Source organism: Aquarana catesbeiana, linkage group LG07 (genome assembly GCF_042186555.1).
Source record: "Aquarana catesbeiana isolate 2022-GZ linkage group LG07, ASM4218655v1, whole genome shotgun sequence".
In the NCBI taxonomy this organism is placed as follows: Eukaryota; Metazoa; Chordata; class Amphibia; order Anura; family Ranidae; genus Aquarana; species Aquarana catesbeiana.
The window spans coordinates 345,566,896-345,593,234 of NC_133330.1; the positions used below are offsets into that span (position 1 = coordinate 345,566,896).

At 49.6% G+C, this 26,339-nt stretch overlaps 1 protein-coding gene across 1 annotated transcript in view; it reads right to left on the reverse strand.

The window, feature by feature from the left end:
* The window catches only part of TPR (translocated promoter region, nuclear basket protein), a gene marked incomplete at its 5' end in the record, with an annotated part of 137,647 nt that overhangs the window by 96,753 nt on the left and 14,555 nt on the right, over nucleotides 1-26,339 (reverse strand). Inside the window, 9 exon segments of the mRNA XM_073593991.1 lie at nucleotides 5,647-5,795; nucleotides 7,659-7,789; nucleotides 13,468-13,631; nucleotides 16,949-17,175; nucleotides 17,355-17,462; nucleotides 18,286-18,483; nucleotides 20,160-20,251; nucleotides 23,968-24,108; nucleotides 26,160-26,247. Coding sequence (XP_073450092.1) covers nucleotides 5,647-5,795; nucleotides 7,659-7,789; nucleotides 13,468-13,631; nucleotides 16,949-17,175; nucleotides 17,355-17,462; nucleotides 18,286-18,483; nucleotides 20,160-20,251; nucleotides 23,968-24,108; nucleotides 26,160-26,247 — 1,298 coding nt within the window.

Below are 26,339 nucleotides of genomic sequence, written 5' to 3' on the forward strand. Positions count from 1 at the left end.
GCATATAAATGTCAATCCAGTCCTGAGATTTACACAGCACAACCCCTCCGGCGGGGGAGGAGAACGATTTCTCTGTGTTAGTAGAGCTAAAAGACAAAACATTTTTATTTCTTATTTTGGATGAAGTAATGGAGGGTTATAATCCCTGTCAGTTTTTTACTGTCTCATTGGGGGAGATTTCCCTTCACTTCCTGTCCCACAGACAGGAAGCACCTCACATAGTACACACACTGATTAGGCACACAGTTAACCCTTCGATCACCCCATATATCAGGGATAGGCAATTAGCGGACCTCCAGGTGTTGCAGAACTACAAGTCCCATGAGGCATAGCAAGACTGACGGCCACAAGCATGACACCCAGAGGCAGAGGCAAGATGGGACTTATAGTTTTGAAACAGATGGAGGTCTGCTAATTGCATATCCCTGCTCTAATGTTAACCCCTTCCCAGCCAGTGTCATTAGTACAGTGACAGTGCATATTTTTAGCACTGATCACTGTATTGGTGTCACTGGTCCCCAAAAAGTGTCAAAAATGTCAGATTGTTCACTGCAGCATAGCAGTCCCGCCATAAGTTGTCAATCGCCGCCATTACTAGTATATATATATAAAAAAAAAAAAAAAATTAAATTAAAATTCCAGTAATACACATATACATGTATGTATCTCCCATAGTTTGAAGACACTTTCATGCAAACTAGGGTTGTCCCGATACCACTTTTTTAAGACTGAGTACCAATACTTTTTCTCAAGTACTCGCCGATATCAATACTTTTTTTTGTGTTGTGTGACAGTGGCACCAATATGCAGCACTAATAGGTGGCACTGATGAGGCGTGGACTGTCCATTTATTTTTATTCTACTTTTTCTTACAATTTTATTTTTTACAATTTATAGTTTTGTTTTTTTTTTTTTTTTTACAATGATTTCTTTTTTTATGGGGGGAGAGAAAGGGGGATCCCTGACATCTCCCGTTTGAGACAGGAAAAGGGACTGAGGACACAGATTCCCCAGTCCCTTTCTCTGCGGCCTCAGCTGCACTGGAGATGAAAGGACAGCAGACAGCGGCTCCTCCCCATTCATAAACTGAAGCATAATAAATGCAGATTACGATGCTCAGTTATGATTTAGTCAGTGATCCCCGACTCTCTGCAATCAGAAAAGGAAGGAACCGGTAAATGACATATATACCGGTACCTTCCTCTGCTCTCCATCCTGACGGAGCCGGACGCAACCAGGGAGGGCACGAGGGGGAGCCGGACGCAACCAGGGAGGGCACGAGGGGGAGCCGGACGCAACCAGGGAGGGCACGAGGGGGAGCCGGACGCAACCAGGGAGGGCACGAGGGGGAGCCGGACGCAACCAGGGAGGGCACGAGGGGGAGCCGGACGCAACCAGGGAGGGCACGAGGGGGAGCCGGACGCAACCAGGGAGGGCACGAGGGGGAGCCGGACGCAACCAGGGAGGGCACGAGGGGGAGCCGGACGCAACCAGGGAGGGCACGAGGGGGAGCCGGACGCAACCAGGGAGGGCACGAGGGGGAGCCGGACGCAACCAGGGAGGGCACGAGGGGGAGCCGGACGCAACCAGGGAGGGCACGAGGGGGAGCCGGACGCAACCAGGGAGGGCACGAGGGGGAGCCGGACGCAACCAGGGAGGGCACGAGGGGGAGCCGGACGCAACCAGGGAGGGCACGAGGGGGAGCCGGACGCAACCAGGGAGGGCACGAGGGGGAGCCGGACGCAACCAGGGAGGGCACGAGGGGGAGCCGGACGCAACCAGGGAGGGCACGAGGGGGAGCCGGACGCAACGAGGGAGGGCACGAGGGGGAGCCGGACGCAACCAGGGAGGGCACGAGGGGGAGCCGGACGCAACGAGGGAGGGCACGAGGGGGAGCCGGAGCCAACGAGGGAGGGCACGAGGGGGAGCCGGAGCCAACGAGGGAGGGCACGAGGGGGAGCCGGAGCCAACGAGGGAGGGCACGAGGGGGAGCCGGAGCCAACGAGGGAGGGCACGAGGGGGAGCCGGAGCCAACGAGGGAGGGCACGAGGGGGAGCCGGAGCCAACGAGGGAGGGCACGAGGGGGAGCCGGAGCCAACGAGGGAGGGCACGAGGGGGAGCCGGAGCCAACGAGGGAGGGCACGAGGGGGAGCCGGAGCCAACGAGGGAGGGCACGAGGGGGAGCCGGAGCCAACGAGGGAGGGCACGAGGGGGAGCCGGAGCCAACGAGGGAGGGCACGAGGGGGAGCCGGAGCCAACGAGGGAGGGCACGAGGGGGAGCCGGAGCCAACGAGGGAGGGCACGAGGGGGAGCCGGAGCCAACGAGGGAGGGCACGAGGGGGAGCCGGAGCCAACGAGGGAGGGCACGAGGGGGAGCCGGAGCCAACGAGGGAGGGCACGAGGGGGAGCCGGAGCCAACGAGGGAGGGCACGAGGGGGAGCCGGAGCCAACGAGGGAGGGCACGAGGGGGAGCCGGAGCCAACGAGGGAGGGCACGAGGGGGAGCCGGAGCCAACGAGGGAGGGCACGAGGGGGAGCCGGAGCCAACGAGGGAGGGCACGAGGGGGAGCCGGAGCCAACGAGGGAGGGCACGAGGGGGAGCCGGAGCCAACGAGGGAGGGCACGAGGGGGAGCCGGAGCCAACGAGGGAGGGCACGAGGGGGAGCCGGAGCCAACGAGGGAGGGCACGAGGGGGAGCCGGAGCCAACGAGGGAGGGCACGAGGGGGAGCCGGAGCCAACGAGGGAGGGCACGAGGGGGAGCCGGAGCCAACGAGGGAGGGCACGAGGGGGAGCCGGAGCCAACGAGGGAGGGCACGAGGGGGAGCCGGAGCCAACGAGGGAGGGCACGAGGGGGAGCCGGAGCCAACGAGGGAGGGCACGAGGGGGAGCCGGAGCCAACGAGGGAGGGCACGAGGGGGAGCCGGAGCCAACGAGGGAGGGCACGAGGGGGAGCCGGAGCCAACGAGGGAGAGCACGAGGGGGAGCCGGAGCCAACGAGGGAGAGCACGAGGGGGAGCCGGAGCCAACGAGGGAGAGCACGAGGGGGAGCCGGAGCCAACGAGGGAGAGCACGAGGGGGAGCCGGAGCCAACGAGGGAGAGCACGAGGGGGAGCCGGAGCCAACGAGGGAGAGCACGAGGGGGAGCCGGAGCCAACGAGGGAGAGCACGAGGGGGAGCCGGAGCCAACGAGGGAGAGCACGAGGGGGAGCCGGAGCCAACGAGGGAGAGCACGAGGGGGAGCCGGAGCCAACGAGGGAGAGCACGAGGGGGAGCCGGAGCCAACGAGGGAGAGCACGAGGGGGAGCCGGAGCCAACGAGGGAGAGCACGAGGGGGAGCCGGAGCCAACGAGGGAGAGCACGAGGGGGAGCCGGAGCCAACGAGGGAGAGCACGAGGGGGAGCCGGAGCCAACGAGGGAGAGCACGAGGGGGAGCCGGAGCCAACGAGGGAGAGCACGAGGGGGAGCCGGAGCCAACGAGGGAGAGCACGAGGGGGAGCCGGAGCCAACGAGGGAGAGCACGAGGGGGAGCCGGAGCCAACGAGGGAGAGCACGAGGGGGAGCCGGAGCCAACGAGGGAGAGCACGAGGGGGAGCCGGAGCCAACGAGGGAGAGCACGAGGGGGAGCCGGAGCCAACGAGGGAGAGCACGAGGGGGAGCCGGAGCCAACGAGGGAGAGCACGAGGGGGAGCCGGAGCCAACGAGGGAGAGCACGAGGGGGAGCCGGAGCCAACGAGGGAGAGCACGAGGGGGAGCCGGAGCCAACGAGGGAGAGCACGAGGGGGAGCCGGAGCCAACGAGGGAGAGCACGAGGGGGAGCCGGAGCCAACGAGGGAGAGCACGAGGGGGAGCCGGAGCCAACGAGGGAGAGCACGAGGGGGAGCCGGAGCCAACGAGGGAGAGCACGAGGGGGAGCCGGAGCCAACGAGGGAGAGCACGAGGGGGAGCCGGAGCCAACGAGGGAGAGCACGAGGGGGAGCCGGAGCCAACGAGGGAGAGCACGAGGGGGAGCCGGAGCCAACGAGGGAGAGCACGAGGGGGAGCCGGAGCCAACGAGGGAGAGCACGAGGGGGAGCCGGAGCCAACGAGGGAGAGCACGAGGGGGAGCCGGAGCCAACGAGGGAGAGCACGAGGGGGAGCCGGAGCCAACGAGGGAGAGCACGAGGGGGAGCCGGAGCCAACGAGGGAGAGCACGAGGGGGAGCCGGAGCCAACGAGGGAGAGCACGAGGGGGAGCCGGAGCCAACGAGGGAGAGCACGAGGGGGAGCCGGAGCCAACGAGGGAGAGCACGAGGGGGAGCCGGAGCCAACGAGGGAGAGCACGAGGGGGAGCCGGAGCCAACGAGGGAGAGCACGAGGGGGAGCCGGAGCCAACGAGGGAGAGCACGAGGGGGAGCCGGAGCCAACGAGGGAGAGCACGAGGGGGAGCCGGAGCCAACGAGGGAGAGCACGAGGGGGAGCCGGAGCCAACGAGGGAGAGCACGAGGGGGAGCCGGAGCCAACGAGGGAGAGCACGAGGGGGAGCCGGAGCCAACGAGGGAGAGCACGAGGGGGAGCCGGAGCCAACGAGGGAGAGCACGAGGGGGAGCCGGAGCCAACGAGGGAGAGCACGAGGGGGAGCCGGAGCCAACGAGGGAGAGCACGAGGGGGAGCCGGAGCCAACGAGGGAGAGCACGAGGGGGAGCCGGAGCCAACGAGGGAGAGCACGAGGGGGAGCCGGAGCCAACGAGGGAGAGCACGAGGGGGAGCCGGAGCCAACGAGGGAGCACGAGGGGGAGCCGGAGCCAACGAGAGGGAGTCGGACCCAACGAGGGAGGGAGGAGGAGGAGGAGGAGATGCGGCTGTCAGATGCTTTATTGAAATCTATACAGGGAAATCGGTGCTTGAACCCCCCCCTCCCCGCTCGTCTGTGAGGCTGCCCTCCCCCCCTCATGCAAATGCTTGGTATCTGTATAATCCTAATGGCAAACCAGTGGATACAATCTTATTGTGATTTTCTTTTTACCAAAAACACGTAGCAGAATACATATTGGCCTTAAATTTATGAACAAATTTGATTTTTTACATTTTTTTTTTATTGGATATGTTTTATAGCAGAAAGTAACATTTTTTTTTTTGTTTATCAAAATTGTTGGTCTTTTGTTTATAGCGCAAAAAAATAAAACCACAGAGGTGATCAAATACCACCAAAAGAAAATTTCGATTTGTGGGGGAAAAAAAAGGACATTTTATTTGAGTACAGCGTTGCACAACCGTGCAATTTTCCGGTAAAGTAACGCAGTGCTGTATCGCAAAAAGTGGCCTGGTCATGAAAAGGGGGGGGGGGGGGGTAAATCTTCCAGAGGGCAAATGGCTAATACTTAAAGGTCAGGTCCCCCTCCCAGTCTGATTGGCCCGAGAAAGGAGAAACAGCAAACCGATAGGAGGAGAGAACAGAGAGATGAGCCTATCAGCATGTTGCTCGTTAGTAGAAAAGCATTACAGCGCACTTGATTGGCTCCCTGTGCTGCTCCTCCCTCTTTGTTGTACAGGAACTGCAGGAAGTCACATCGCTTGCATATAAAAGATAAATCTAGTGATGTGTGACTGGAATGGAAGGAATGTTCATCTCCCCGGAGTTCAGCTTTATATTGTAAGACAGAAGAATTACCGTTTGGAGGCGAATTCCAGCTGAGTGGAGATTCTGGCGTTCTGAGAACGAAGCTCAGTAACTTGTTCCTGCAGTTTCTCGTTTTGCTCGTTCAGCATTTTATCATTTTCTGCTTTTTCTTTTCTGTAATTTTCAAAGACATCTTGAAGCTGTTAAAAAAAAAAAAAAAAAAATGGGATTAAAGTCCATTTCCAATCAAACTGTGGGGGAGGGGGAGGGGTGTTAGAACCTCTGCTGGGTTATTTCTGCAACACTCAGGGCTCGTTCATGCTTGCACTAAAGAGCAAATTGTGTTCAGATCGTTCTTCAGATAGCATTTGAGACGTATGCTCTCCTCACCAGCTGTTTTAACCCCTTTAGCCCCACACTAGTGGAGTATCTTATTGTTCAGAGTCCAGAATTTTTAAAGCTTGTCTGAGCTGTCAGAAAAAAAAAGGGGGGGGGGGTGGCAGGGGAGCTTAATTTACACTCTGCAGAGCTCAGTGAGGAGAGTTCTGAGAGCTGATTGGTGGGAAGAGACACACCCCCTCTTCTTCACACAGGAACAGAGCCGAGACGGTCAATCACAGGCTGTGTGATGGGAGTTCCCTCCCCGTCTCCATTTATGTCTTGGTGTCAGAAGTCACTCATGCAGGTAACAGAGGAAGGAGGCAACAGACAGAAATGACACTTAGTGCTCTGGTGTGAGACAAGTACACACTATAGAGGGATATGCTTTGTTCAGATTTCATGTCTGAGGTTTACATTTACTTTAATTGCTTCACGACCGTCCCATAGCAGATTTACAGCTACAGAGAGGCTCTCCTGTGCAGAATCACATACGTGTGTGAGTAACGGCACTTCTGCCTGCAGGGGGCGCACAAGCATTGCCGGTATCTTGCCGAGAAAGTTCCCTCGGCGGATACGGACGCCCCCTGTACTGCGCAGGCGCAGCGCCTGCGCAGTACCAACTACTATGAGCCGCCGGAGATAGCCGAAGCTCAAAATGTTCAATCAGCTGTACACGGCGCCTGCATCCTGGGTCCAGGTTCCTTCCCCACCATCCAAGTGGACCTAAAGGGGGAATAAAAAAGAGCCGAGCGAGGCCGTGCCCGAAGCGTGTCGAGCAAAGCGAGGGGCCCTCTTACAGGCGCCGTGTACAGCTGATTTTCACCTATTCATCTTCGGCTATTTGCGCCGGATTCTACTGCACAGGCGCAGCACCTGCGCAGTAGAGGGGGGTCCTTATCCGCCGAGCGGAACTTTCTCGGCAGAACACCGGCGGGCCACTTCTGCAGCGATTAATCACAGCAGAAGCCAATCTATGGATTGCAGGCACTAAATACCCGCCGATTGTCCGTAAACAAGGCAGATCTCCATTCTGACAGGGGGGAGAAGGGATGGATTCTGTGTTCCTGCAAAGCGGAGAATAAAATCCAATCTCTTCCCCTAGTAAAAGCACCTCACATAATACACAAACACTGGCTAGGCACACGGTCACCCCTTTGATCGTCCCTGATGTTTAATCCCTTCCCAAAGAGTGTCATTAGTACAGTGACAGTGCATATTTTTAGCAATGATCACTGTATTAGTGCCACTGGTGCGCAGTTGGTCACCTCTAGGGGGGAGGTGTGTGTGTGCAGCCTGTCAATCTGGAAGGGGGTGTGTTTTGGCACAACCTATCACCCCTGGTCCGCCCCCCCCTCCCCCTGTAGGTAAGGTCACTACAGAGAACGAAGGGAGTAGTGATGATAGGAAAGCAGGCGCCCTCTGGTGGTGGAAGGGTGGCAGCGCAGGTTGTGCTGGCCAGCTTGCCTGCTGCCCCCCGGCCGAGCAGCCCGGCGCCCCCCCCCAACAGGTCTTGCCGCCCACATGGTCCGCAGCCTGAGGGGGGTTTACATGATAGCAAACCTTCACATTTTGAGTTCAGATCCGCTTTCAGTGTAAGCAAGTCTCTGATGTGGACAATATTACTCCGGGGGGGGGGGGGGGTGGGTGGGTTTAGATATACAGGTAAATTAAATCATCATCACCTGTTTAAGAGCAGCCTTGGCCTCAGCAACCTCTGTGGTGGATTCTGGAAGCTGTACTGCAGGCGTCGGGGTCGATGGGGGCTGACAAGATCCCGGAGACTTCCTGGGAGTTGAGGTCATCGATGCCTCATCTATAAAAAAATAAAAATAAAAATAAAAAAAAAAAAACCACAATAAGAGTTCTGATAAATCCCGATTAGCAATAATCATTAGAAGTAAAAAGTGTCCCAACTTCCTGGGAGAGGAAACTAATTGCCACTGCAAACTACCAGGAGTGTGCAAATCTGACAGGCCGACACCCATGTATCTGTCTGACCTTCTACCCATCGGTGGACCCGGGATTGGCATGGTGGGTGCCGCTGGGTAGAGGAGAGAGAAAGAGAGGAGGGGGGGGGTGATACTAAAAGGTCATTTTCTCTTCCTCCCCTCCCTATCCTCTACCCCTCTCTCCCCCCTCCTCCTATTGCGCAAATAACACGTGAAACAAATGTGCAATGATCACCTATCTATTGTACAGGGCCCTCTGCTTTCAGAAAATATATAAATGTTCTCGGGGTTGATGTTATTTTATTGCTAAAAATTAGGCTTTTTAAATTTATGCAGAGAAAACAGAAACTGCTCTGGAGCTGAACTGGTTAACGCAAAAAAACAGGAGAAAAATGGACCAGCGTGAAAGCAGCCTAAAGGTTTTGCACAGAGCAACTCCGATCCTTCTCTTCTGGGGTCCCCCGCTGGCACTCTTGGCTCCTCCCCCCATGCTGAGCCCCCCCCCCCCAGCAAGCCAAGTGTGCTCTCTCCCGAGCCCAGCTCTGTGACAGCAGCGGGAGCCAATAAGGAGGCAGAGCACCAGGAGAGCAGTTGCTCTCGTGCGCATCGCTGGATCAAGTTTAGATTCAGGTAAGTATGGGGGGGGGGGGGGGGGTAGCTGCATACTGAAGGTTTTTTTGCCATCATGTACAAATAATAAATAAATAAGAAAATGTTAAGAAAAACTTCAGCCATTAGAACCACTTTAATGACTCGGAAGCATCGTGTAAAAAAATGTCACTTCCCCCAGCAAGTACGGCCGGGGAAAAACCTAATGGAGTGCAATTTGCACCCCGTTAGCTTTAACCGCTTGCCGACCGCCGCATGTACATATACGCCAGCAGAATGGCACGACTGCGCAAATGGGCGGATCTGTACGTGCCTTTGAATTTCCTGCCGCGAGCTCTGTGCGTGTGATCGCGGGTCCCGCGGACTCGATGTCTGCGGGGATACCCACGATCGTCGCTGAAGAACGGGGAAATGCTGATGTAAACAAGCATCTCTCCGCTCTGCCTAATGACACTGACCACCGCACTCCCTGCAATCGGGAGCGGTGATCAGTGTCGTGTCACAAGTAGCCCCTCCCCCCCAGTTAGAACACACCCCTAGGACACACCTAACCCCTGCAGCTCCCCCTACTGGTTAACCCCTTCATTGCCGGTCACATTTACACAGTAATCAATGCATTTTTAATCGCACTGTTCACTGTATAAATGTGAATGGTCCCGAAATAGCGCCAAAAGTGTCCGATCTGTCCGCCATAATGTCACAGTCACAAATAAAAATTGCTGATCGCCGCCATTACTAGTAAAAAAAAAAAAAAAAAAAATTAATAAAAATGCCATAAAACTACCCCCTATTATGTTATGCTATAACTTTTGCGCAAACCAATCAATAAACGCTTATTGCGATTTTCTTTACCAAAAATATGTAGAAGAATACGTATCGGCCTAAACTGAGGAAAAAAAAGTTTTTTTTATATTTTTTGGGGATATTTAGTATAGCAAAAAATATTGCTTTTTTTTTTTTCAAAATTGTTGCTCTTTTTTTGTTTATAGCGCAAAAAATAAAAAGCGCAGGGGTGATCAAATACCACCAAAAGAACGTTCTATTTGTGGGGGAAAAAGGACGTCAATTTTGTTTGGAAGCAACAGCGCAACGACCGCGCAATTGTCAGTTAAAGCGACGCAGTGCCGAATCGCAACAAGTGCTCTGGTCTTTGGCCAGCCAAATGGTCCGGGGCTGAAGTGGTTAATGGAAGACAGGTGAGATATTGGGAGCTTTTTAAAACCTCGGATGTCTCAATAAAGAGAATCCGTCACCAAAAAAATGCATCGCGCAGGAAAAGTTTCGTCCTGTGTGATGAAAAAGTTAAGGGAAACTTTTTTTTTTCTTTTTTTAAAGTTACACCCAAACACTAAAAATCCCTACCAAAAAGTTTGAGACCCCCCCTCCACATAAATGCACACAGCGGGAGATTCTACGCAGAAAAAAAACGTTTATTGCGATACACATCGCCGCGTAAACCGGAGTGAGATCAATCATTCTGGGCCCATTACTCACGCTTATCTCTAAACTGATGACCTGTAGAGGCTTTTAAACCGTCACCTAATGGAAAATATAGAAATTCTTTATTATCACCAGCACTGGGATGTACAAATAAAGCAGAGATAGTAGATTATTATATATATCTATATCCTCTGGGTATTTACCAACACACTATTATTACACGTCACTAATCGGTTTACCTTTCCTTGTGCCATGTGAACCAATATCATTATTTATTGATTTCATTGGTTCCCATGGAACAAGGTAAACAGATCAGCACTGTATAATATAGAATGTTCTGGAAAATACGGGGTATCAAAGTTTGCTGCCGTTTCACAGGCGCGTCTAAGGCTTGCCGTCTTGGGTATCTATTTACTCGGCACAACCTCATCTTTTATATTCTACCACAAAATTAGGTAATATATTGTGCTTATGTGCCCTAAAATTAACTTTAAGGTATTTTTTTTACTGAGATTTTGCGTTTCATAAACCATTGTGCTAACTGCATAGTTACATAGTAGGTGAGGTTGAAAAAAGAGACACAAGTCCAACCTATGTGTGTGATTATGTGTCAGTATTACATTGTATAACCCTGTATGTTGCGGTCATTCAGGTGATTATCTAATAATTTTTTCGAAACTATCAATGCTCCCCGCTCAGACCACCGCCTGTGGAAGGGAATTCCACAACCTTGCAGCTCTTGCAGTAAAGAACCCTCTACATAGTTTAAGGTTAAAACTCTTTTCTTCTAATTTTAAATGAGTGGCCACGAGTCTTATTAAACTCCCTTTCACAGAAAAGTTTTCTCCCTATTGTGGGGTCACCAGTCCGGTATGGTATTTGTATATTGTGGGGTCACCAGTCCGGTATGGTATTTGTATATTGTGGGGTCACCAGTCCGGTATGGTATTTGTATATTGTGGGGTCACCAGTCCGGTATTTGTATATTGTGGGGTCACCAGTCCGGTATTTGTATATTGTGGGGTCACCAGTCCGGTATTTGTATATTGTGGGGTCACCAGTCCGGTATTTGTATATTGTGGGGTCACCAGTCCGGTATTTGTTTATTGTGGGGTCACCAGTCCGGTATTTGTATATTGTGGGGTCACCAGTCCGGTATTTGTATATTGTGGGGTCACCAGTCCGGTATTTGTATATTGTGGGGTCACCAGTCCGGTATTTGTATATTGTGGGGTCACCAGTCCGGTATTTGTATATTGTGGGGTCACCAGTCCGGTATTTGTATATTGTGGGGTCACCAGTCCGGTATTTGTATATTGTGGGGTCACCAGTCCGGTATTTGTATATTGTGGGGTCACCAGTCCGGTATTTGTATATTGTGGGGTCACCAGTCCGGTATTTGTATATTGTGGGGTCACCAGTCCGGTATTTGTATATTGTGGGGTCACCAGTCCGGTATTTGTATATTGTGTGGTCACCAGTCCGGTATTTGTATATTGTGGGGTCACCAGTCCGGTATTTGTATATTGTGGGGTCACCAGTCCGGTATTTGTATATTGTGGGGTCACCAGTCCGGTATTTGTATATTGTGGGGTCACCAGTCCGGTATTTGTATATTGTGGGGTCACCAGTCCGGTATTTGTATATTGTGGGGTCACCAGTCCGGTATTTGTATATTGTGGGGTCACCAGTCCGGTATTTATATATTGTGGGGTCACCAGTCCGGTATTTATATATTGTGGGGTCACCAGTCCGGTATTTATATATTGTGGGGTCACCAGTCCGGTATTTATATATTGTGGGGTCACCAGTCCGGTATTTGTATATTGTGGGGTCACCAGTCCGGTATTTATATAATGAAATCATATCCCCTCTCAAGCGTCTCTTCTCCAGAGAGAATAAGTTCAGAGCTCACAACCTTTCCTCATAACTAAGATCCTCCAGACCCTTTATTAGCTTTGTTGCCCTTCTTTGTACTCGCTCCATTTCCAGTACATCCTTCCTGAGGACTGGTGCCCAGAACTGGACAGCATACTCCAGGTGCGGCCGGACCAGAGTCTTGTAGAGCGGGAGAATTATCGTTTTACCTCTGGAGTTGATCCCTTTTTAATGCCAATATTCTGTTTGCTTTGTTAGCAGCAGCTTGGCATTGCATGTCATTGCTGAGCCTATCATCTACTAGGACCCCCAGGTCCTTTTCCATCCTAGATCCCCCCAGAGGTTCTCCCCCCAGTCTATAGATTGCATTCAGATTTTTGCCACCCAAAAGCATTATTTTGCAAGACATAAAAAAAATTGGAACTACCGCCATTTTATTCTTTAGGACAGTGATGGTGAACCTCGGCACCCCGGATGTTTTAGAACTACATTTCCCATGCTCTCTGCAATGTAGTTGAGCATCATGGGAAATGTAGTTCCAAAACATCTGGAGTGCCAACTGCCAAGGTTCACCATCACTGCTCCAGGGTGTCTTTCAGACATTATATGTTTTGGGGGTTTTAAGTAATCTTCAATTATTTTTTTTAAACATTTTTGCAAGAACAGCAAAAAGGGGTAAGCACTTGAAGACCAGGCCTTTTTTCTAACATTTGTTGTTTCCAAGTAAGAATCAGTATTTTTTGCTAGAAAATTACTTAGAACACCCCCATATATTTTATTTTAGCCAAGACCCAAGAGAATAAAATGACGGTTGGTGAAATATTTTCAGTCTTTTAAAACGCAATTTTGGAAAAAAAAAACTTTAATAAAAAAAAAAATTTTAAAGTTAGCCTATTTTTTGTATAATATGAAAGATGAGGTTACGCCAAGTAAATAAATACCCAACATGTCACGCTTTAAAAATTGCACACGCTCCTGGAACTCCGATAAACGACAGTACTTAAAAATATCCATAGGCAACGCATGAAAATTTTTTACAGGTTACCAGTTTAGAGTTACAGAATAGGTCTAGCACTAGAATTATTGCGCTCGCTATAACGTTTGCGGCGATACCTCACATGTGGATTACATATGCGGGCGTGACTTACGTGTGCGTCAGCTTCTGCACGCGAGCTCGGAGAGATGAGGCGCTTTAAATGTTTTTTTTTTTTCCCCCTCTATTTTAACTTTTTTACAACGTCCCTTTAATTTTGTTTTTAAACCCGAGAGGCGTAAGTGACGTCAGACGCTCCGGTCCTCCAAGGGCATAGAGCAGGGTAGGGGCCATCTTGCCCTCAGTCGGCTTCCTGCCTAGCCATTGGCCGCACTGAAAAATACAAAAATTAATATCGGCTCGAGCTTGGCGACGGCTCCGGCAAGCTTGGGAACCACCGGGAAGCCATAACCCCGGTATTAAAATGTAAAATACTGACGTACATTTACAGTTAGGTGGTCGGCAAGTGGTTAAGCCGCCCGGTAAGCTGCTATAGAATACTATTTTTCTGGTTTAGATATATTTAAGCTTCTCTTTTCTCTCTAATAGTGAGAATAAATCCATTATTCTGACACCAAATACCTGTTGAGGGAAATGTGACGCCGGTTGTCTGTGCCAGCAGAATGCGATACATGTCTCGCTGTCGCATTGTGGAGTCCAACATCTGCATTTGATGCTGCCGATTTTCCCGAAGCTGTTCCAATTCACCATGAGTGCTTTCCAGATCCCTTCTCAATTCAGAAAGTCTATTTATAAAATACAATATTTATTAAAAAAATTACAATTTAAATGTACACACACACACATACATAATCAAATATATCAAAACTTGTGACATCTGTGGCATTGTGCTGTGCGATAAATTCACATTTTAAAGTGGCCTTTTATTGTGGCCAGCCTAAAACACACCTGTGCAATAATCATGCTGTCTAATCAGTCTCTTAATATGCCACACATGTGAGGTGGATGGATCTCGGCAAAGGAGAAGTGCTCACCAACACAGATTTGTTAATAGGCCTTTTGCGTACATAGAAAGTCATAGATCTTCAGCTTATGATAAATAGGGGCAAACACAAAAGTGTTGAGAGATGGAGATACACACACACACACACACACACATATACATATATATACACATACACACAGATAGATCTATCTATCTATCTATCTAGATTTACTCACCAGTTGCCCCATCCAACCCCTACTCTGCCCCGCCCCTAATCACGCCCTCGTAAATGATCTCATGAAATGACACTGTTAAATGTTTTATGCAGAATTAAGTCATATGAATAAATGATCTGACTGTGATAAATAAAAAGGATAAAATATGATTGGCTACTTTAGGCACTGTACACATTCCCCGCCTTGTTAAGTAAATATTTGATTGCTTATAATAAAGGGGGTTGTAAAGTCTCAGGGTTTGCATTCTCTGCATTAGGGTGAAAAACCTTTTTTGCTGCAGCTCCACCCCCCAGAGCCCCCCCTTTTACTTACTTGTGCCCAATCTGTTCCAGCGATGACAGATTGGTAGCAGCAGGAGCCATTTGGTCAAGCAAATCCAGTGACACAAGGGTGGGGGCAGGGGCGGGTCCCGCTGTCTGTCAATGGACGCAGCAGGGGGACTCGGGAGCGTGCCTGCACGGGTGCCCCCCACGAAGAGCCATTTTTCCCTGGAAAATGGAAAAGAGGAGCCAGGAGTACCGACAGGGCACCCGAGAAGAGGATCCCGATCCTCAAAACCCTTGCACAGAGCAGGCAAGTATGGCAGCTTTATTATTTGTATGGGAGGAAAAAAAAGTGACCCTTTACAACCCTTTTAAATATAGCATTAAAACCAATGAATGACACTTTCACCGATTTAGAATGCAGAGAGACTCACAGTGGAGCGGAGCACAGCACTGGACAAGGGAGCGGGAGCTGTCAACGTTTACTTTTCCTATTAACAAGCTGGTGATTGGTTGCTCGGACCGCCTAGCAGCCAATTACCAGCTTAATAGGAAAAGTAAACTTTGGCAGGTCCCGCCCTGACCCCCTTTCCTCTTAACCCCACCCCCACCTTATCTAGTTCTTTGCCGACTCCCGCTGTATGCCAGGCGTCTGCCCCCCTCTGATGCGGCGCCACACTCGCCCTCAGCTTATTTCCACTCATCTAATGCGAGCAGACATTTTGTGGGCCGATATAGATATACACCTGTATATAATCTATGTAGCACCCTGATGTTTAGGCAGGGTTGCTCTTAAATTTACCTGCCAAGTAAAGTTACCTCGGCCAATTGATAGATCAATTGATTCCACCCCAATTCTGGAATTGCTGCGATTCTCTCTTCTGTCACTAGGTGGCCGGGTATCTGGTGACATTAGATATAAGGGCATTGCAAGGACAGATTAGGAATAGATGGGTTATCTCAGCCAATCGGCCTTCTTGGGTCCCTTGGCCTGCTGGGAGAGCCTATTTGGGTGAGGTCAGGTGATCTCTGTTCTGTGCCACCTGGACGGCTGTCTGGGTGGACGGGTGTTGTGCTGCCCCGGGCTGCTTGGCCGGAGATTAGGACTACCCCGGGGACATCTGGCTGCGAAGCTGTCTGAGGGCCTAACCAGAAACAAGTGAGCAGCGCAGGGTTGGGATTGCGGCTCGCAGTCCAACCAGAAGTGACAGTTCTGCCGGCCGGAGGGGTGAAAGGGAAGCTGTCGCCACTAAGAGACCAACCACCTTATTACCCGGGACCACAGTGAGTAACTGAAGCAAGTACCAGAGCAGTATTCTCAGCAACAGGGGTCAGTGGAGAAGTGGGTGCAAGCAGGGACCCAGCAGGGAAGCGGGAGTGACACTTGAGGAAGATACTCAGTGAGAAGGTTGGAAGAGCTCAGGAGATCCAGTGGATCAGCAAGTCTACTGAGAGAGACTGGGAGCTCAGTAGAGTGAAGATCTACAGGAAGTGATTGTAGATAAATTACAGAAGTTCGTTACAACTTGTGTTAGAAACTGTTGCTATTGGAGACAGCGCTCCTACACATGCAGATGTGGAGTCTTGCTGGATGCCTTTCCCTGCAAGGCTGTCTACCTATAGAAGTCTCAAGTCTGATCATTTACATTGCAACTACTAAAGAGTGTCCTGGCCCTAAACCCTTCTCTCCCGCAAAGAGTGTCCTGGCCCTAAACCCTTCTCTCCCGCAAAGAGTGTCCTGACCCTAAACCCTTCTCTCCCGCAAAGAGTGTCCTGACCCTAAACCCTTCTCTCCCGCAAAGAGAGTGTCCTGGCCCTAAATCCTTCTCTCCCGCAAAGAGTGTCCTGGCCCTAAACCCTTCTCTCCCGCAAAGAGTGTCCTGACCCTAAACCCTTCTCTCCCGCAAAGAGTGTCCTGGCCCTAAACCCTTCTCTCCCGCAAAGAGTGTCCTGGCCCTAAACCCTTCTCTCCCGCAAAGAGAGTGTCCTGGCCCTAAACCCTTCTCTCCCGCAAAGAGTGTCCTGACCCTAAACCCCTCTCTCCCGCAAAGAGTGTCCTGGCCCTAAACCCCTCTCTCCCGCAGAGTGTCCTGGCCCTAAACCCTTCTCTCCCGCAAAGTGTGTCCTGGCCCTAAACCCTTCTCTCCCGCAAAGAGTGTCCTGGCCCTAAACCCTTCTCTCCCGCAAAGAGTGTCCTGGCCCTAAACCCCTCTCTCCCGCAAAGAGTGTCCTGGCCCTAAACCCTTCTCTCCCGCAAAGAGTGTCCTGGCCCTAAACCCCTCTCTCCCGCAAAGAGTGTCCTGGCCCTAAACCCCTCTCTCCCGCAAAGAGTGTCCTGGCCCTAAACCCCTCTCTCCCGCAAAGAGTGTCCTGGCTCTAAACCCCTCTCCCACAGTTCTGTTCAAGAAAAAAATAAATCTCTTTGCATTCAAGAAGTGTTTGGCACCCGTGAATCTACCTTGCATTACACCCACTATGCCTTGTAACCAACTCTACACAGAAGGATGTCAGCTGTCCCTAACCCTGGAGGTTCTCATTAGACCAAAGAGGACCCGGGACCTTGCCACACACACACACTTTAAAAGTAGAATTGCTCAGACTCTCTTGGGAAGTCTTACTGTGAAGACGCCAGCTCCTGCTCTTCTTTCTCTTTGGCCTCCCCGAGTTCTCTCAGGGTGATGAGGAGTCGCTGGTTTTGTTCCTGTAATTCTTCGATGTTTCTGTAAGTGACTAAATGCTGAGTTATGACTTCAGAAGAGCTGCTGATATTAGCGGAGCTCACATCCTCCTCCCTTTGAACATGGTTTCCTCTCGATTCCTCCAGCTCCATTAATAGCACCCGGATCTACGGTGAAAAAGAGAACGATGACATATTTTTGGCGGGATCAACCGGCAGACGACAAAATGCTTTCATTGGCTATTTAATTTCTGACTGAAAGGCAGCAAATAAGAGAAGCTCCCTCCCCTCTGTACAACCCCTACACATACACACTCCAATGGACAAGCAAAGGTTTTCCATCTCACCTGCTGGGAAAGATCTTTCACTTGCAGCTCCAGCCTTTGGTTCTCTCTTTCAGCAACAGACGCCAGCTTGTTTGCTTTATCCGTTTCATTTTGCATCCGTTGAATTTCCTTGTGAAAAAAAAAAAGCCAAATAAGTTTTCCAAATTTTGCACCCAAGAGGAGAAGGCTCCATACAAAGTCGCACGTGAAGTCCCAGGCCATGTATTTCAATGGGAGCCATTCAAATCCATGCGACTTAAAGGGGTTGTAAAGTCAGAAGGTTTTTTTATCGTCATGCATTCTATGCATGGAGATAAAAAGCCTCCTGTGTGCAGCAGCCACCCCCCCCCCCCCCCCCCCCCCAACACTTACCAGAGATCCCTCTAGCTCCAGCGATGCTGTAGGAATGTCTCGGCTGTCTGGGACTCCCCTCATTGGCTGAAAGAGCAGCAAGGCGCCATTGGCTCCCTCTGCTGTCATAGTCAGTCAACCAGCCAATGAGAATAGAAAGGGGGCGGGGCTGGGCCGCAGCTCCGTGTCTGAATAGGGCAGGAGAGCTGAAGAAGGACCAGAGAAGAGGAGGATCCGGGCTGCTCTGTGCAAATCCACTACACAGGGCAAATAAGTATAACTTTTTTACATTTTTATTAAAAACAACAAAAGACTTTACAATCACTTTAAAGTCGCAGCGACTTTAAGAAGGTTCCCACACTACTTTGATGGAACTTGAGTGCCATAGACTGCAATGTAAACACTCAATCACATGAAAGTCACATCCTAATGTAAATGTGACAGTTGTGCAACAGTCAAAAATCACAGTCAGCTAAAGTCGCATCCACGTCGTTCCCATCCAAAGCTGCATCAAAAGTCACAATGTAAAGGGTCAATGGACATCGCATGTCTTTGGAGTCACACGAGGGTGAATGCAGCACAGATTTTGGTAAGAAAATACCTTCATTGCCTGCTCCAGCTTAGCGGACAAGCTTGCCACAGTTTTCTGCATGCGCTCGTAATCCTCTCGCTGACGTTTCAGGATAGGTGCCTTGGACTCCACCTCTTTTACAATCTCATCCAAATACTTTGTGATCCTTTTATTTTCTTGTCTTTCTATTAGCAGTTGATCCTGCGCTTCCATATACGCATTGTAAAGCTGCAATCAGAAAATGGGTAATAATGTAATTCTTCTATCACATCGGAGGTCCCCCAAACTTCCGCCTGTGGTAAACATGGCTAAAACAACAATCCCGCAGTGTCATTTTACAATCCAACTACCCACAATATCTGTTTTTTTATAGCCCTGATGAAAGGGAAGTGCTGAGCCCCGAAACGTGTTGCCCTTTACAAAATAAAAATCTTAAAAAAAAAAAAAAAAAAAAAAAAAAAAAAGGGTCTGGTATGGCGCTCACATTCTTTCAAAGCTTAAAAACTCCTCTGGGGGTTCCATCAAGACCTCATAGTTGTTGGTGTGCAGCCTCTAGGACTTTAAACCACCCATTATTGTGTTATAATTATAATTCATCTCCATAAGGATCAGATCTCCTCCATCATAAAGATTGCAGCACACTTCGAAGGATAGAAAAATTAGTCTGACTGTACAGTTTGGATTTACCAATTATGAATAAAAGAAAGGGGTGAAGAAAGGAGGGGAGGAATAGGGGTATGACGCATATAGCGGGGTGAGGTGGGAGGAGATTCAGGAGTCATAACCAGGTTGGTTAAAGCTGAACTCTAGCCAACTGTTTCCCCATGCGGTGGAGCTGTACCCGCACTGCATGGGTCACCCCTTTGTTTCTGTCTAGGGGTTCGGAGCGCCGAGATATAATCACCTAATCCTACAATCCTCCCAGCACTAGACCAGTCGCTGCGGCTCCTGCACCCCCCACGCAGTTGAGCGGTCTTGTGCGGTGGGACTGTTCCCGACGTCATCACGCCCATAAACTGGCTCTGAATGTGAAGAAGTGAGGAACAGTCCACTGCTGGACCTGGGGGAGCGCCATTTTCCGGAGGATCGAAGGATTTGCTGAGTGTAGGCTCTGTGTTCACCACCCCTATACAAAAGGAGCCGCTAACCCACACAGTGCAGGCACAGCACAACTGCATGGGGGGGGGGGGATAAAAAAATTGGCCTGAAGTTGGGCTTTAAAAAGGTGATAGGCAGAGGTGAGGACCCATTGGACCAGTCCTCAGTGAAATAAAAATTAACCGGAGAGAAAGAGCAAGGGGAGGGAGGGGGGAGGAAGAAAAAGAGGAAGCTGAGGAAAGTGTGTGGGGGGGGGGGGGGGGGGGGGGACCAATTAGGGAAATGGGATATTGTGGACACTCGGGGGTGGGGGTTGGGGAATGAGCGAGTCGCTGGAGCGGGACTATCTAGAAGAAGTAACTATCAGTAAATTACTCCTGTTCTGCTAGGAGCTACTTACCCCCATCTGTGAAGATAAACTGATGCCAATAAAATCAGGTCTTATTTAAAACACATTCAATTTATTTTGGCCTCTATGATTAAGCCCCGAAAAGGGCGAAACGCGTCTCAGTTCTCTACAGGTGGAGAACAGGAGCTGAAGCCATCTTTTACCCATCTCATTCACATGTCTGTGTGAAGACATAATCCAAACGAGGGAGGAGACTCCATTCTCCAGCAGGCTGGAACGGTCGCATTTAAGATGTGGCGTAGGATTCATTTCCTAACCTTAGGTGGGTGGCTCAGTCAATTGTTAAATTGACTTTTGTTGAGCCTGGTGGTGCCGACAGTGCCACCCACAGCTTGAATTTCGGACGATACAGGCAACGCATGGCTAGTTTTGCCCCCCCAAAAAAATAATGACTTACCTCAGTCAACTTCATTCCCGGTCTTACAACTTTAGCCACAGCAGCAGCTGTCGGTGACATCGCCGTTAACTCCTCCTCACTCAGCAGAACGCCTACAATTAAAAATAAAAGCATTAAACCTTCAGTGTGTACAGAGATCCTAATATCTGAGAAAACATAAAATAAGTACAAATATTAGTTCTGTACGAGTATCTTCTCTAATGTCTGGAGCCCAGGCCACACAATTTGTTCTATTAGACTATTATAATAAGCTCCGGGATGTCACATGTACGCCTCATCTTCCTTCTTATACCAGAACATGTTGCTAATGGAAGCCACTGGTCCTCCTGGTTTGATATATGGATGGCACCAACCAGGGGCATTGCTAGGTCTGCAAAAGATCTGGGGCTAGAGCCCATAGCAGCAGTCACCAACCTTTTTGCATGCCAGCGCGCGGGGGGGGGGGGGGGGGGACGACACCGCTGGCAAGCAATTTTTCATGCGCGATGGCTGGTGTTGGCACTTCAATCATCATGGCACCATGGTTGATATGGTGTCAGGGTGATTGAAGTGCATTATTTCTATTGTTACATTCTAATATATAATGAAGTGGTTCAATTCACCATACTGCAGAATCAGTGGGAGCCCTGGGCGTGTCACTTGCCACATCTTCTGTCACCAGATGCAGCGTGTCACTTGCCACTGTCGCCTGTCAGGAGATGCAGCGTGTTACTTGCCACCATCACCTGCCACTAGATGTGGATTGTCACTTGCCACTTTCACCTGGCAGCAGATGTGGATTGTCACTTGCAATGTCACCTGCCACCATTTGCAGATTGCCACGTCTCCTGCCACCATTTGCAGATTGCCACTTGCCACGTCACCTGCCACCATTTGCAGATTGCCACGTCTCCTGCCACCATTTGCAGATTGCCACGTCTCCTGCCACCATTTGCAGATTGTCACTTGCCACGTCACCTGCCACCATTTGCAGATTGTCACTTGCCACGTCTCCTGCCACCATTTGCAGATTGCCACATCTCCTGCCACCCTTTGTAGATTGTCACTTGCCACATCACCGGCCACTAGATGTGGGCTGTCACTTGCCAACTGATGTGGATTGTCACTTGCCATGCCAGCCAGTGCCACCAAATGTGCATTGACGCTGCATTGGTGGCAGACTGACAGCACTGGTCCATTTAGTGAGGGCAGGAGAGCAGTGATGGGGGGCAAGCAGTGAGAGATGTCATCTCGCTGCTCCCTGCCGAACCCCCAACATTGAAGCAAGGGGGTCTGCCTGCAAAGTGGAGCTCCACGATGACAGGAAGCACATGACCTCCACTCCACTGTGCTGTGAGGGCAGAAGAGTGCTGATGTGTGGCGGGCAGTGAGAGATGATTTAATCTCTCTGCTGCTCGCCGCACCTCACTCCCAAATTGAAGAGGCCCGGCTGTGAAGAGCCCTGATGTGGAGTGGGTGGAGAGAGAGCAGAGCCTCTCTCATGCAGCCAGCCCGCCCGCTGCAGCAGCCGCAACCTGCTGGTTAGGCAGGGACCCTGCAGCAAGAGACTCGGGGCTATGGGCCCCAGATTTAGGGCTATAGCCCCAATTGCCACACCCTAACAACGCCCCTGGCACCAACCCATCCCCACTTCTCCCCCCGCTCCTCCTTTGCCATCCCAATTTATTTTCCAAAATTATTAGTGCCAACATCCATGTATCTCGCCTGACTGTCCCTACTACTACATTTAGAGTTCTTTTCCTTAATTTTTGTAATTGCTGCCTCCCTCACTGCACTGGAGGTTTCATCTGCCTCACTGCCGTATTGGAGAGCTGCTTCTCGGTAACCACAGAGGACATCCAGAGGGGCCGTGCAGCGTCCATCCAGCCCATATGGAATCCATGCCCGTTTGACCTCCTGTAACTTAAGAGGTCCACCCTATCTGGTGAGCACATACATGTGTTTGAGGGGAGACGATCGAGGTTTCATACAGAAGAACTGGCTTTATTATGAAAGATTTTATCTTTGAATCCATAGACTTTCTGTATATTATTTGCGCTGCACTCATTTTGTTGTGTTGGTAACCATGGTTACCAGGGGAAGAATTGATTTCAAGCACCATCCTCCTTTTAAAGCTTTCAGTCTGTAATTCTAACTCAATCAGCATTAGAGAGCAATTTCCAGCCTTGTCCTCGTCAACACTGACACCTGCCTTAGCGAGGCAATCACTGACATGTCAGCTGGTACTTTTGTGGCCGGGCTAAAATGCAGTGGAAATTTTTTTTAATTTTTTTTTTTAGGGATCAAGTTCATTTTCATGGCAAAGAAAATGCTATTCACTGATCATGGTTCATAACATTCTGCAGTACATGCAAACTGCCATCATAAGAACGGAGGCAGCAGACTTTGTGAACATTAATATTTATGTAATTCTCAAAACTTTTGGACATGGCTGTATATCCCTTTTAAATTCCCGACATATGTAGCACGTGTGTTGTTCCTTATGCTTTTATTTGGTTCTACGGTATATCCAGTTGCAGACTGCCCTATAGCAGCTTTACTGCTACAGGGTGGCCACCCTGTGCAGGAATCGCATACATTAAAGCAGAGTTCCACACAAAAATGGAACTTCCGCTTTTCGGAACCCTCCCCCCCTCCGGTGTCACATTTGGCACCTTTCAGGGGGGAGGGGGGTGCAGATACCTGTCTAAGACAGGTATTTGCACCCACTTCCGGCATAGACTCCCATGGGAGTCTACGCCTCTTCCTGTCCCTCAGCGCTGTCTGCTGGGAACACACAGCTCCCAGGAGAGAGCGGGGACCACTTGGGACGTGCAGCGCGACTCGCGCATGCGCAGTAGGGAACCGGGAAGTGAAGCCGCAACGCTTCACTTCCTGATTCCCTCACCTAGGATGGCGGCGGCACCCGGTTCTCAGCATCCCCTGCCGACATCGCTGGACCCTGGGACAGGTAAGTGGCCATTTATTAAAAGTCAGCAGCTGCAGTATTTGTAGCTGCTGGCTTTAATATTTTTTTTTTTTGGCGGTGTGGGTGGACCCCCGCTTTAATATTAATACACATATACACACACATACATTAATTTTTACTGGATAGGTTTTATAGCAAAAAAGGAAAAAAAATTAATTGTTGGTCTTTTTTGTTTATAGCGCAAAAAAAAAAATTAAACACCCAGGTGATTTTTTTTTTTTTGGACCAGAGGGATTAGAACATGTAATTATGTTTAGTTTTTTTTTTTTTACTTCTTGGGTATGGTTTGTTTTGTAGGGAGTTTTTTTTTCCTCGTTTAATCTTATTATTTGATTCAAAGTGAAACATACAGTAAGATGCAAGATAGAATGACTGAATGTGCAGCAACAGCTACTGAAGCAACAACATATAGGTCGCTCTTCAACACTTTCTTTGATGTAGATAAAAAGTAGGTAGCATAACGGATCATGATTTGGGAGGAAAAAAAAAGGCGGGGAAAAAAAAGGAAGGAAGGAAGGAAGGAAGGAAGGAAGGAAGGAAGGAAGGAAGGAAGGAAGGAAGGAAGGAAGGAAGGAAGGAAGGAAGGAAGGAAGGAAGGAAGAAAGGAAGAAAGAAAGAAAGAAAGAAAGAAAGAAAGAAAGAAAGAAAGAAAGAAAGAAAAAGGATGGTGAGGGTTTCTGCAGTGTGCTGTGAAGTCCTTGTTAGAAATCTACACACACATTTGTAGCATGTGGCGGTCAAAATCCTTCAGGGGTAAATGAGAAAGCCAAGCTTCCCAAGATTTGAATGTTTTTGGGTTTTTTTTTTCCCCCTCAAAAAATAAATTCAATAAATCAATACCTTTTCTTTTGGTGGAGCAAAGCAAATCATTGGCATTTTCAAGCTCTCTCTCAAGTTTGCCAATTTGCTCTCGGAGATCTTTCTCAGATTGATGCTTTGCAGCTTCCATCTCAGACAACTGATCCTGGATAGTCTTGTTGGCTGCAGCAAAGAAAACATTCCTCATAAAGTCTATGGACAAGCTCCATTTTTTGCTATCTGTATCCCCCAGCCACATTCAGACTGCCAAGGTTGTGTTTTTTTTTTTTATTAAAGACAAACGTGGAACATCAAGGAGTCAGTGAACTTCGGCGGTTGATTTACTTAAAGTGGAGCGCAGTGTGCTGCAGCTGTGCATGGTAGCCAAAAAGCTCCTAACTTTAAGGACAAATTCACCTCTCTAAGGCTACTTGACAGGCCCTGGCGGTAAAGCAGCGCTATTTTTAGTGCCACTTTACCGTCGTTTTAGCGGCACTATTCGGCCGCTAGCGGGGCATTTTTAACCCCCGCTAGCGGCCAAAATAAGGGTTAAAACCGCCCACAAAGCGCCCCTGCAGCGGCGCTTTGCCGACGGGTTTGCGGCGCTGCCCCATTGTTTTCAAGGGGAAGGGGCGCTTTAGGAGCAGCGAATACACCGATCCTATAGCGCTACAAAGATGCGGCTTGCAGAACTTTTTTCCCGTCCTGCCAGCGCACCGCTCCAGCGTGAAAGCCCTCGGGACACAAGAGAGACGCTTTACAAAGAAATGCACATCTTTTGCAGATCTCTCCTTGTAAAGCAGGGGTCTCAAACTGGCGACCTCCAGCTGTTGCGGAACTACAAGTCCCATTAGGTCTCTGCCTGTGGGTGTCAGGCTTGTAACTGTCAGCCTTCCAATGCCGCATGGGAATTGTAGTTCTGCAACAGCTGGTGGGCCACCGCTTTGAGACCCCTGCAAAGCATTGCACCCATGATCAGAAGATCACAAGTGCAATCTCAGGCTCCTGAAGACTGTCTGTGTAGCTGTCTGCCCCTACCTCTTAGGGACAGGCAGCTACTGAATGACCAGAAGAATCAATGAACTACTAGAGCCCTCACCAGCACCCTGGTAGTTCCCTGAGAACTACAAGTCATCAGCCGCAAAGGCTGTTGGTACTTTTAGTTCATTCACAGATCCCTGTAAATGATTGGTGCAGCCGCGTGGACAGCCCTGCAGAGCCACACTCATTTCAAATTGTTTCAGCGGGTGCTGGGAGAAGATCCCCGGCCCACTGTCACAATTAGAAGGGGGATCGGGGAGATGCTGCAGGAACATGTTACACGTTCCACCCTAAAAATGGATTAAACATGTGACATGTTCTCAAAAGGTGAACTCATCCTTTCAGCTTGTTCAATAAAAAAAAAAAAAAAAAAAGTGGATTGGTTTCTATGCAGAGCTGCATCAAACTCTGCACTCTAGTTTTAGACAGGAGAGTCCAATAGATCCCAGATCACTCCATAAGGAGGACCTGTCAAGGCACATGCTGTTCATCCTTTGCAATAGCAATGAAGTTAATAAATAAAATAAATAATAAAAAGTTAAAAAAGGTAGTGTTAAACATTTTTAAAATAAAAACAACAATTTTAAAGCTCCCCCGTGATCACACGCAAATGCGAACGTAGGTCCCGCACGCATATGTAAACAGCAACCTCGCCACACATGTGAGATAACGTCACGAATGTCAGAGCGAGAGCGATCATTTTAGCGCCAGACCTCCTTTAACTCTAAACTAGTAACGGCTCTTAAAATGTTGCCATTGGAGATTTTCAGGTACCATAATTTTGAGCCGTTCCATGGGCGTGCAGCACAACATGTTTGGTATCCGTTTACTCGGCGTAACATCTTTTATATTTTACCAAAAATTGGGTATTACATTCTGATTTTTGCCTAAAAATGAATTAAAGTGCAATTTTTCCAAAAAGTTTTAAGTTTGAAATACCACTGTGCGAATATCATGTGATAAAAATATGCAAATCCCACCATTTAATTCTCTAGGGTCTCTGCTTAAAAAAAAAAATATATATATATATTATATCTATCTATAAATTTATCTATCTATCTATCTATCTAAAAATAATATGTTTGGGGGTTCCAAGTAGTTTTGTAGCAAAAATTGGCCCGGACTGGAAGGGGTTACACCATCTGATATTGCAGAATATAAAGGAACATATATATACAAAAAAAGCTGCTTACCATCTCCAGATTCCTTAAGGAGTTTATGAAGCTCTTCCACAGCTCGAGATAATTCTGCACCCTTTGCCTCTGAATCGTCAGCTGCACTCTGAAACAAAAAGCCCAGACATAAAACAAGGTAAGTAACATCCAAATGAAGTGTTTAGTGTAAATAATCCCCATCATATAGTTCTTGGAAAG